A 13,340-nucleotide genomic window follows, 5' to 3' on the forward strand; every position below is an offset into this window, starting at 1 on the left:
ACAATTCTTAAGATATATCTATACATCGCCATAAATTCGATGGCCACAAGTGTGCCTTATGTAGGAATTGAATGCTCACTGCTTGGGAGAATTGTCAAGTCTCTTGCCACCCCACCATTATTTAAATATAGATGAATAGATAAAACAAAAGACAGCTCAATAAAGCCTTTATTCTATTTTATGTACTATAGTAGAACCAAGATAAAAGCTTTGTTGTCTGATGAATAGATAAATAAAGACAACTCAATAAAAAGTGGTGCAACAATGGAGCTCCATCTTATGTAGCATTATAGCGAACACAAGCTGCAAGGATAACCTCGATACTAATGTACACTTGCAGCCAAGAGAAATACCACAAGGCTGCTTAATTGTTCAGAATATATCTCATCACAGGTTAAGGGAGTAAACATCTTATTGAGCACAAACAGAGTAGTACAGGTTGGTAAACTCCATTTGCAGGCCTCAATTTCATCACCCTCCTATATTTGCTATGCTCATCTGTACATCCAACCACTGGAATGGTGAATCAAAACCATTATTTATAAGAGGAAGATTTTGGTTGTGTTATCATGCCTGCTGAAACCTTTGGTTGGCTTGCCCACTCAATGATCATGTTTCAGGAATTGAATAGATTATTTGGTTCTTCTCTTAACTTGTTACTCAATCCTCTGATGAGAGCATCTATCACAATGCTTGACAGAGGCAAAGTTTCACTAGGCCTTCAGAATTGTGCGCGAAGAAACGCCATGAAGAAGTTTAACAAATCCTAGTAGACTCAGTTTTCCATCAGAATGTCTTATCCAATCCTGGAGAACAACATGAACTGGAACTGATGGGCCGAGACCAAGCTCCTGCAGCACTTGATCATTAGGTTCCGCAAAGTAGCAGAATGATAAAATAGTTGAATTTAATGAATAATAAGTTATGTAAACTTTAAATGTGGCTAGTAGATTTAGTACGGCTCTTTTGGTACTTAATGACATACTGATGCAAGTTCGTCAATCATGATGGACCTGTTCCCATCTTTCTCGAAGAATTCATAGGCTTGACGAGCATGCTGCTCCCAGGTATCCAATGCTTCCATCTGATGCACACTTATTGCTGCAGCAGCAAATTCCTCAAAATCCAACTTTGTGTATTGGAGGGAACTTACCTAATTCCAAGAGAGATAAAGTTGATTATGTTTCAAACTTTATCAGTCAAAGCTTTGTTAAGATAATCAGAGTTATCGGAAAAGGATTACCATGTTAACGAAATCAAGGACCTTTGCATCTTTCATTGCCTCTGTTGAATTTTTTAACAAAGCCTGAAAGAAGAAAAATTCTGAAGTCATGTGATTAACACGAAAGGGGAGAAGTCGTGATTGTGACCAAACCATCAACTAACCGTCTTTAAGTTTTGGAGGGAGATATAACCATTCTTGCTTGGATTTAACATAGCAAACTGCTCTCTAAGGTAATAGAGTTGATTTACTGTCAAGGTCTTGGCAAGAGCCTGTCACATAAAGAAACAGACTTGTAACATCACCATAGTTTGATGCATTTGATCATTAGACACTTTTATTCCTTAAATTCTGTGATAAGATAGATTGATCCTTTGTTCGGGGTTATAAGTTTACAGATGTCTCAGTCTGTAACTATCTTCTTAAAGCAGTAAATCTGTGTCTTGACCCTTGCAGGTCGATGCCGGATTAGTCCTTTTGGATTGAATATAACGCCCGCCCACATGCATATATAGAGATTTAAGGAGGAAACATTCTCATAAATTCAAGCTATTGTGCCAAATTTTCTACTTTCTCAAATAGGAATAGAAAGCATACCCTTAATGCTGATTTCCTTAGAGAAGATGAACATATGTAAGCTTTTATAAGCTTAAAGACTATAATATCCAGAGGAATCTTAATCTTTTCAGGATTCTGCAGCCAAGGATGACCTGAGATCAGTTGTTTTTAGTTATTACCAGCTCATACACTTTTTTTCAAAACAAATCAACGTAATGAGAGACATACAAAGAGCTTGTGTAGCAGTCATTCTCTTTCGATAATCCTTATTCAGCAATTTCTTGACAAAGTCTTTGGATTGAGAAGATAGGGATGGCCACGGAGCTTCTTCGAAGCTTGGCTCAGCTTTTAGAACAGCTCGAAATATACCTGACTCTGTGCGTGCCCAAAAAGGGCGGCTACCACAGAGCAAAATATATGCAATTACGCCGATGCTCCACATGTCTGCCTCAGTTCCATACGAACGGTGGAGAACTTCAGGCGCAACATAATATGCACTTCCAACGATATCATTCAATCTCTCATCTGCAGTGAAGATGACAGGTTTAAGTTACAAAATTATAACAAAACGCATTTGATAACTACAAGTTAGAACAATGTTATGAAACGAACCTGGCTTTACAAAGTCTGACAAACCAAAATCTATGGCCTTTAAGGTAGACATCTCATCCCCTGAAGTAAAAAGAAAATTCTGTTGCAATACAACAGAAGCACGAGTAATAAGACATTTAAACCTTAACCCTGAGATGATCTCAGACATAAAAATTTAAATTTCAGTAATAACAAATTGACTGTGTGATTCTTCTAGAACAGAATTTGTTACATCACGACTTTCGACAATTTAAGTTTAAAGAGACAACTACCTCTGGCTTGAGATCTCGATGAACAACACCTTGAAGGTGACAAAAGGACACGGCACTCAGAATTTGAACTATTACAGTTTTTGCTTCTTCTTCTGAATACTTCCCACCCCTTAAAATTTTTTAAAAATTAAAGTTACTACTCAGTCATTTAGTTCAAGCCATGAGAAGGGGTTTTCAAATAAGAATATGTAGAAAGCTAATCAGAAATACAATTTTGAATATGCAAGTACCTTGACAGAATCCTTTCCAATAATTCACCACCTTTGCATAACCTGTCGAAAAGAAGTATTATGTAAGGTAGTAGTGTCTGAGTTTAATCAATAGAAATTCTCAGTTGTTAGATAATGATCTGCATGTCATAGCTGAATGTATGCTTCTAAGGACGATTGTAAGCCATATGATAACTATCTATAAATTACAGATGGGAAATTTAGTGAATTTTCAAAAACTATTTTATATAACTATATTATGACTAATTTGTAAAATAAAACATGATAGGTTTGCATAGACAATGATTGATGTGAAGAATGAAAACCTCTTCAATTGTTTAAAGAATAAATCAGTTGTTCAAGAGATGACCTAAAGGTACATGAGAAAAGGAATACAAAATCCATTTTCTCTGAGTATATTTTATTCTATTTTACTATCTTTAAGAGTTTAATTTTTATGAGACTTCATAACTCAAATTTGAAGACATGCATTTGTGCATCAATAACTTATTCATCCTATTGCCCTGTAAAGTGGTTACTAAAGTGTTTCATTAATCAATCAATAGCTAATTCAAGCATTCTGAATTGGTGGCACTAAAATCATAAATCTGCCTGATTTTAGTTTTCAATTCCATGATTTCCATTAAAGATCCAGTTTGGAGATGAAAATGCTGATTTATTATTTCCAAGAAAGGTTCACTTTTTATTATGATGAATAAATGCAAGCTATTTTAATGTATGGCAATCGAATTAGCATTAATCGGATGAAGAAGAGAACTTCAGAAGTTAGAACAAAATGGAGTTGTCTACATGTATTTTTCATGTAATAATATCATATTAATCTCGAAAAAGACCATTGCCAGAAGAATAGAGTTGTGAAGGATCTAGAGTGCCTTAAAGTGGTATAACTTACTCCATTGCGATATACACATTATCTTCATCCTCGTAAGCATCATAAAAATGTACTACATTCTTATGCCCTGTTAGAGAACTTAATATTCTCACTTCTCTATGCACATCTTCAATAGCTATAGCAGTTGTCATCTGCAAAGTATTTCCATATCAATTAAGTATTGTGAAATAACTCAACTTTGAAATCTTAGTAAATGAGATAAAACATAGATAACAAAGAAAACATAGTAAGTCCAATAGTTGGAACATAAATCATGAGAAAAGAAGACATAACTTAATCGAAGATAACATTAACAATCATTGGAGCACTCCTAATGCTACAGTGTAGCTGTCACAAGATTGAGTCACTGTTGATTCAAATCTAAGATCATGACTTTTCCTTGTGGCTCTTTTAGCGTAGATCATTGATATAGGAAGAGTGGATAGAATGACTATGGTTCATGCTAAGGCTGCATTGGAAAACTATGTGCATGCCCATTCCGTTATGTTCTAGGACTAGCCCTTAAGAGTTGTCTTACACATAAGCATACAAGAATCATGGTCAATGGACTGAATTAATGGAGTGTACCCTATCTGCTTGATGGTTGACATCATGGTTCGTGGACTAAAGCGACAGTGATAGCTAAGTGGTAGAAGGTGGTGGGTTAGGCAAGAGAGGATGGTGTTGGTAATGCCTTGATGAAGTGAGGCTTTCATCTGGACAGAAAAGCACTAATGGCAATTGGTGAATATGGATTGTGAAAACAGCAACATAAGGTTCTTACAAGCACCTACATCTGACAAACAATGTTGGCAATCGTGGGGTGTATGTGGTTGGCACTGAAGAAGGTTGATCTATCATATTGGATTTAGAGAAAAATTGGAGGTGGTGTTAGGTGACAACTAGTTTTAAAGGTATGGGATGAAAGCTCTGTAGAGAGAGGCAAAAAATCTCAATACGGATGCACGGCTCAATTGGAGATTCCGTAGAGGAAAAGAATTTTTGACAAAAAATTTATTAATGATTGAAAACTGATAAATCCCTCATAACAATAGCCCTAAGCCTCATATGTAGGCTTTATATCTTAAAATAACATAAACCAAATATAAATTATGACCTAGACAGAACACATCAATTATATTTTAAGAACTAAAACAAAATAGATAAATGAGCTCCATCATTATTGAAATATCATATTTTAGTGTGTGCATGAGAATTGAGAAGCAAATCAAATGGGATAGCATTGGAAGGTTCAGCAATCAAATGAAAGCATCAATTTCATATTATGACAAGCTCACTCAATTTTATTTTTTAAATTTGTATAACAAGTGTAAATATCTTTGTGCTACATCCATTTCTCTCTCAAAGAAAAATATTAATCTTATCCCTAGAATCTACTGCAAAAATAATGATAATAATAATATCGTAGTTGTTCCATTCCTTACATTTAACAAAAATTAAAAAAAAAAATCCATGAGATATTTCTTGATTTACTAACTTTCTACCTCATTGTTCTTTGTTTGGCTAGAAATATCTTCTCTAATTTTCATTACCTTAATGTTTAATCTTGCTTTGCCAAAAATGATGCTAGAGCACTAGCATCACTATGGCTCTAAGATATATAATTGTAAGTGCTAATTGGAAAACCTTGAAGCTAGATTTGGCAACATTGAAAATACACATAAGATCATAAAAGTAAGATTAGACACATTGGGTTTCCATGAAGAATGTAGATAAATTAGTTGAAGAAGATAAGAAATATGAGAAAAAGATTATTTCAAAAGAAATTGAAACATTATAAAAACAAATAAAGTAAACCATGACATGATAGGGACGTAAATGAATAAAAAAAATTGAGCAATGACTTGTCTACTTTTCAATTTAACAATTATGAGAGATCTGAAGAGCTGTTGTTGATTGAAGAAGCCAAGACAAAGGCTGCAATTGACTCAAATTTGGATAAGAGCAAGTCATATAGCCTAGTCATCCTAATTCAGGCCTTAGATGGGCTTAGTTTGTCGCTTAACTCTTATTTTTATATAGTGGGAATAATTTTACTATGTTGGTCCTAATTTTACCTTTATTTGGATTGTAATGATGACTTAAGCCCAAATTAGTTAAGTAGTTTGCTTAGGCCTTTTCTAAATGAGCATTACGCCTTTTAGGTTTTTATGTCACCCTCTAGTTATAAATAGGGGGTGGAAATTACACATGTATTTAAGGTTGTTTTCAATCTAAAAGCATTGTGAGCCTCTCACTTGTCGGTTCTTTCATTGAATTAGAACTTATCTAGGCAATCCATGTAACATTCATCTAAATTATCAACCTAAATATTTTAGGTTGTGGCGTCTTCTGTCTCATATACTTAAGTTCATGCTTTGCTAAGCATTGGGTTGATGTTTTATCATCCATATTATTCATTTAATCCTTTTTTATTTCTATCTTGAATTTGTTATGGATTCAAGAGACATAATTCTCATCAACTGCATGTCAATTGCATCCCTATATTAGGCAAATGATTGTATTTAGCCTTGTATAAAGTACAATGGAGAGGATGTGGTAGCGAGGAGTTGCTCGTAGTCGGTATTTATTTGCACGATTTAGCCTGTACATCAAATGGTGTAATATAGCTGAGGACAATGACCCCAATGATTCATTTCTTAGTGGATGTATTGGTATGGAATGGATATACTGGAGATTCATTATTGATGATAGATTTATAATTGGTAACTAAATGATGATAACTAAAATTATATTAACTTGTAATAGAAAAATAATGATAATCTAGAGTAACGATAGTAACTCTAAATGTCGATAAATAATTGAAAGAAAAGGAACAAAAATAATTTATTACATATATAGATATATTTAAACATTAAATAACTAACATGAGAATTTAAAGGTATAATATAAAATTTAAAGTTTCCTAATTTTTTTAACATCTTAATTAAGATTAAATTAATGTACATTTTTCTTGATTACCACTTAGCAAATTTGTGTTTATTTTCTGTTTTCCTTGGCCTTTAGTTTTGTAGGCAAAGCCATCATTTTAATATCATAGTTAGTTTCAACTAGTACAAAGAGTTGCTCAAAAATCTCCAACTGTTGATTCCTTTGGCTTTATTTTGTTGTATTTCGATTCTCTTAATATGATCTTTTTCTGTATACGATTTTGTTGTGTTTGTAAAAAAAAGGAAAGATACATGCTAGTTTTCCTATTATCACAACTATCACCAAATGGGTTACCTCCGAAGGGTGACACCAGATCTCCATATGCGGTATCACCTTCACTGTGAGATTAGATGATTGAGTCACACGGTTGGCATCCCCAGTCTGTTTTCTTCAACTATTAGTGCATATCACATCATGCAATTAGGATGTGGTGTAGATTGTAGAACAAATATCACAAATAGGATAAATCTGAAGAATAAATCCCAGCTATAAACGGGAATTCTTTTAAACATTTCGGTAATTGACTGTGAAAGCTAAACAGTGAAGTCATGCAAGTAACAAAAATGGTGGAAAGGAAGCAAATGTTGTGAAAACAAAGAACTCTGTAGGGAAAGAGATGAACCTTTGTTTTGGGTATAACCTTGACCGCCACCTCTTCTCCTTTCGTGTCTCCCTTCTTCACCTTGGCAGCACATGTATACCCAAAATGCCCACGCCCAATCTCCTCTGCAAGTTCAAATTTTGAGAAGAACTGCTTGGAGAATCCGAAGTTCTTGTCCAATCCCACTTCCACCTCGCTGCCCTCAGGGATCGACGCTTCGTTCGGCTTCCCCGGGCCGTGCCGACGAGCGAGGAGAGCCCTGATGTGCTTCGCAGGCGACGGAGGAGGGAAGGGCCGCTTGAGAAATCTCAGCGGCGTTCTCCCATTGAGGTTGGCAGGCGAGTTCTTGTACGAGCCTAGAAGAGGGCTTGGGCTGCAGAAGGGGAACTTGCCTTGCTTCGGGGTTCGCGGAATCGGTGTGGGCTGCCCAATGTTAGGCGCCGGCAGGTCCTCTTCTTCCTGGAATTCAAGGTTCGGGACATGCTTTCCATGGCAGATTCCCATGGAGACCAAAATAACCAAAAATTCAAGAATGTGAAGAACCAGACGCGCGATAGGTAGGAAGACAAGCAGAAAAGATTAAGAAAGAAGTAAGAAAAGAATCAAACTTGCGAAAGGAAGGGGAAAAGGAGAGAAAACAACAGCAAAGCTCCACTTTTTAGAGTAGAGAGAGGAAAAGGAGGAAACTTTGGTACACGAAGTCAGGAAGACGCAAAGCGAAGAACAAAGGATCAAAGCGAGAAACAGTGGCCGAGCATTGCAATGTGTGTGTGTGCGGCAAAAGGCGAAACCCTCACCTTCAGGGCCCCGTCGCACCCTGCCCAGGTTCATCACGAGGGAGGTAAATCATGATAGCTCGGTGGCAAGTACGCAGTGGGCCAAGACTTTTTGCACAGGGATAGGAAATAAATCCCCGTTGCCCTGCGGACTTGAACCCATGTTCTCAGTGGCAAATTTCCACGCCTTTATCAGCCGAGATAACCCCGTGGGGCGTGTGTGTGAGAGAGAGAGAGAGGGAGGGAGGGGAAGGAATCCCTTACTTTTGCTTTTTGCAGCTCTTGGCCGATGATGGATGGAACCTGCTGGCGAATTAGGGAAATTACGCCATATATCACATTTGAGTTTGCTTCTGTGCCTCGCTCACAGCCTGTCCTTTTTCAGCCACCCAAAATAAAAAACTGTTTTTTTAAAAAAAATTTCCCTTTGCATTGTATTTCCTTGTTGATATCTGTGATTGAGCATTCATGCGAGTTTGACTCGATTGCTGGATTGCCATTGTGTGCCTAACTCGAATAGTATAAAATGTTCCATGATTCATCCACTGAGATCATATTCCTGAAGAATATATTCTGAAACAGCAGGATAAGATAGAGAGAGGCCAATTCTGATTCTTCTTCTAGTAGAGATTAAAAACTTTTCCCCCTCCTGCTAAAACAGAATCGTTTTGACTAATGACAACTAATTCTTGTCTGGAATCTGAACATGTGGTCCCATGAGCAGCAATTTTAAAAAAAAATAAAAAAGGTTATGAACACTTCTTGTGAACTGTGATCCTGCACAAGGTTGGTTGAGACTTGAGACTCATTTATGTCAATGTACCTTTCCCTGGTGCAGTTTGGGGAGTTCATGGAAACATGTAAATAGTATCGTGTTGAGCTGCATCAGACATCTCATTGAAGGTATCCCAACTCCCTCAGGACAGCTCAGATTACACGAGGATCCATGTGGCATTGCAAAACTGCAGACTAACCTGGTGGATCAATACTAGAAGCAATTTGATGATGATTATCAGTTTGTTGTATCAGTTTTCAGAAGTTTGCCTATGCATCAGGAAGTGCACCATGACTCTTCAAGTTCACTTATTAGTAAGATGAGGTAGCGGAAACTATTGAATTGTTGATTTGAACATAAATATAATAATCTTCTAGAGATCAATAATCATAGAATATTAAAAAATAAACATCTAAACTCGTCGTCTTGAAAAACAAGAGTGGCAAAAATATTATTAATCAAAAGCTACTCCAAAAATAACTAAGCCGGTGTTTTAAATAGTTTTAAAATCTCAATTTTACGGAAATGAAAATAACCTAAATTATAAAGTAATCCAAAAATAATAAAGGATAAATTCTTCTAGATTTCTAAAAATACTTTAAATGATATTTTATTTAATATAAAAATCAGTTGTTTACGGACTAAAATTCATCACTAAATGTAGACTTTCAAAACAAGATTCGATTTAATATATTATAAGTCTCGTAATCTAACCTGAGTCAAGAGTTATAGTCTCTCAAAACTTATTCGTATGTGAACGTCGATCAAAACGATCCCAAAGCTCTAGGATTTGCTATTCTGCATGAGAAGGTCATTTTGAAAATGAAGAGTCTAACGAAGACGAAGAGTGATCATCCTTCCAGATATAGCTCCTTAGACGCTTAATAAACCTTTTCCAAAAGTAAATCGATTTATTGGCACACCCATAACTAGTCACCCAACCAACTTAAATAGCTCCCTCAAAGCCACATGCATCATTAAACTCAGCAGTTGGTCCTCACTCAGTTTAGTTGAGAATGAATTGGTGTGCTACTGTAGTTGCATCAACTGTCATTGCATCTCCAACAAGGTGTCGACCACCTCTTTCAGTTCATCAGCCAGTGGTTTGAGGCATTTCGGTGCGTTTGCCCCCGTTACACTTCTGTCAGCCAGTGACTCTGCAGGACAGCTTTAAGATATTGGGCATGGCCTCTTCACCTTGTTTACCTTCACATTTCCCCCACTTTTGATTCACCTTTGACCATATTGTGATTGCTTTCTTCCATGTATTATCTTGCTGAAGGAGATGATGTCTTCATAAGGTTAAAAGAAACTGGGGACGGCAAATCTTGTCACAGCCTGTGAAACCTTATGCAACCTAACGCCACAATGAACATTGATGCTTAGACATGATCGAGACACTAATTTTATATGAATTTGTTGGAGCATTATGGAGCTGCCCAAATGGGGTGAGGATTATATATATATATATAGTAGGGATGATGACACTATCTGTGTCATTATATGAAAGAAGTTTTACATCACATAATCTAGGACGGACTTAGATAAACATAATCACATTTTGAATCACATTTTGATATAACGAAATAAGTTTTACAAGTAGATCACTAAAAGGAGAACAACGATTAACGATTAAAATTTCGATTGCTAATCAATCGCTAAGTTAAGGTCGCAAAGTTTAGCGATCGAAATTTTCGGTGGTAATAATTTTGGTCGCCAACATCCTTTAGCGATGGAAATTTGTTTCCATAGTTAATTAAATACAAAATTTAATTTATGTTGTTAATATTTAATGATGGAATTAAAGTTCCGTTGTTAAATGATGTGACCAAATTTAACATTCGTCACTAATATTAGCGATGAAAATAAATTTATAAGTTTTCCATCACTGAAATAAATTTTTCATCACTAATTTAGCAATGAAATATTATTTTTTTATCATTAAATTGGCAACAAAATTTATTTTCATGGCTAATTTATGATAATTTAGCAATGAAAATAAATTTCGTCGCTAATTTTCAGTAAAATTTTGACAGAACCTCTCCTATTTGAGAGATTTCACCCTATTTGCACAATACATCAATACAATACATTCACATTCAACAATGCATCTCTAACACAAACATTCATATTCAACACTATCAAATTACAATACATTAACATTCCCAAGCACAATCAAATCCAATTACAAATCACACTGATAGATCCAAATACATCCACAGCCACAACAAAAACACATTCACGATACATACATGGTTAAAGACAATATGATTCAAATTTATTATATCCCAACTCAAATCTCAAAACTAATAGATCTATCATCATCACAACCTTTAGTAAGTATAATATGATAGGTTATTTAAAAAAGGAAACACATAATTCAAATTATATTACATTTCTATTTTGAAACAATCTTCCTTAAATATGAATCTAAAGTTAAATTATCTATCAGAAAATGCAAAAACTGATCAGCACAAGTTTAATATGTGATATGTACAATCCATAAGTGTATGATTGTCGTCAAGTAATAAAAAATATTGATCCCACGAGAACTGAATATAAGCACTAGAAATTAATCACAGTGAATTAACTAAACGATGGATGGTTGAGAATCACGCACTAAAATGGAGAGAAGTAAGATTGAAAGAAAGAGAGAGAGGGAGAGTTGGTTGAGAAACTTGGTTTGGAGAAATGTTCTAGGGGTTCGGTTTCATTGTGATGCTAATCAATGTACTAAGGACCATCTATTATCCATCCTCTATCCCTATGCATGTGTAGAAAGTTCATTTCATTACCGACACTTCCCCGCGGTGGTTATGCCAGAGTGTCATTTCTATTGACATCCAATGCTACCTAATAGAAGTGATTCATATAAAGTCTAGTTCAAGGGATTCCCCTGTCACTAGGGCCCTCCGGTCATACATCCATAAGAATGCATGAAACACTTGATAGCAGGAATATAGAAACAATCCAATAAGCCTAATCCTACACCTCCTTGTAGAGAATTGCTCCCCCTTTTAAGATGATGCTCTAAATGTCTAGTTAAAGGGTTACCTTTGTTACTAGAGCCCCCGGTCATACGATATAGGGAATCTCCTCTACGGGATGAACAAAATCATATAATCATTCAATTATACATGAGATTGAAGCACAAATACATCATATATATATATATATATATATATATATATATATATATATATATATATATATATATATATATGATAGAATGAATACAAGACATAAGCAATATCATATGAAAGGATTGGTAAATTCAGGAGTAAACATCAATCACACATCACAACTACTTCCTTAATCATAGAACAATAAGATCTACTCCATAACAAGAAGGGAAGAATCTAAAGACAATAAAATAATTATTTAATATTTTGTTCCTTTTTCATTTAATCAATTGACTAGTTAATTATTTACCAAGAAAAATAGAAGAGGGAACTTTAGGTTGTGTTCTCCCATAAGGCACCATCTACCTCTCTTTTATAATCCTTGGTGAATGCTAAAAAGGAAAGTTTTAAATAAAATTAAAACTTCCTTTTAATTCCAATCATGGTCGGGCATAGCTTGGGCAACAACTGTTAGGATGTATACTAAAAGTCTAACTTTTGTATAAACATTTATTTTGAAATAAGAATCGCATTGGTCAAATGTCTGCATTTATGTTAAATTTAGTTGTCCATTTAATTTATATTATAGATAACATAGTGTGTGGTGTCACACAGAAGATCATGTTATCAGTTCCTTATAAATTATAAATAGTATCTCACGACCAAGATGGATAGGGACAAACCATTGGAACGGTCGTAGTATAATTTGGTATTACTTTATCTTGACTATAAAATTACATTAGTACACTATGAGTGTATTGAGCAAAACCATTTGAAGTTGTTCTTTTTATATTGATTGCATAACAGAATAGAACATCTGTTATTATGGAAGTGTGTGCTCTTAATCCTGATATAATAACAAGCATGTATACTTAGTATTTATTTCTTTAATTTATCAATGGGTGAGATTTATTCAATTGGATCAATAGGCCCGATAAGTTGAAAAATAATATTATTTATATGGTGTGTTGTTGATTATAGAAGAAAACTGTGTCCTAGTAATCTAGGTTGATGATGTCCCCTTGAGGAGCTCATAAGGATTGTCATGTAAACCTTGCAAGTGGACCTAGTCCGGCATGACAATGAAGATGAGTGGTATTACTCTTGGAGCTAGATGTTAATTAAGTGAGTGTAAGTAACTCATTTGATTAATGGACATTCAATATCTTAAACATAGGGAGATTAACACACTCATAATAAGAAGGAGCTCATAATGTAATATGAGATTGGTGCAGTAGTTTAATAATAACTCTTTAGTGGTATGAGTTATTATTGATGAGTTGAGTTGGGTGTTCGGGTCGAACACAAGAAGCTCAAGCTCATCGGGAGACCAAAACTAATTCTTCCTCTCGGTCCCTGTTGTAGCCTCT

At 35.1% G+C, this 13,340-nt stretch overlaps 1 protein-coding gene across 2 annotated transcripts; it reads right to left on the reverse strand.

The window, feature by feature from the left end:
* Positions 1-252: 252 nt before the first annotated feature.
* LOC122041087 (CDPK-related kinase 7-like) lies at positions 253-8,354 on the reverse strand. Of its 2 annotated transcripts, none has more exons than XM_042600657.1 (11): positions 7,319-8,354; positions 3,766-3,896; positions 2,874-2,915; positions 2,644-2,752; positions 2,393-2,471; positions 2,009-2,305; positions 1,820-1,932; positions 1,387-1,494; positions 1,244-1,306; positions 1,014-1,153; positions 253-851 (listed from the first exon to the last, which is right to left on the reverse strand). In XM_042600657.1, the coding sequence occupies exons 1-11, from the start codon at positions 7,799-7,801 to the stop codon at positions 797-799; spliced, it is 1,620 nt and encodes a 539-aa protein (XP_042456591.1). In that variant the 5' UTR covers positions 7,802-8,354; the 3' UTR covers positions 253-796. The 2 variants fall into 2 exon arrangements, with proteins under 2 accessions (XP_042456591.1, XP_042456590.1); XM_042600656.1 differs by having other exon boundaries at positions 986-1,153.
* Positions 8,355-13,340: the final 4,986 nt, after the last annotated feature.

This window comes from Zingiber officinale, chromosome 2A (assembly GCF_018446385.1).
Source record: "Zingiber officinale cultivar Zhangliang chromosome 2A, Zo_v1.1, whole genome shotgun sequence".
Taxonomy (NCBI): Eukaryota; Viridiplantae; Streptophyta; class Magnoliopsida; order Zingiberales; family Zingiberaceae; genus Zingiber; species Zingiber officinale.

What these genes read in the sequence shown, in the direction of transcription:
- LOC122041087 (XM_042600656.1), bottom strand. Translation starts at nt 7,801, where the DNA reads ATGGGAATCTGCCATGGAAAGCATGTCCCGAACCTTGAATTCCAGGAA. An exon ending in CCCTCCAAAACTTAAAGACG is followed by an intron (nt 1,307 to 1,386) that starts GTTAGTTGATGG and finishes TTCTTCTTTCAG; the next exon opens with GCTTTGTTAAAAAATTCAAC. An exon ending in TGATTGACGAACTTGCATCA is followed by an intron (nt 852 to 985) that starts GTATGTCATTAA and finishes CAAGTGCTGCAG; the next exon opens with GAGCTTGGTCTCGGCCCATC.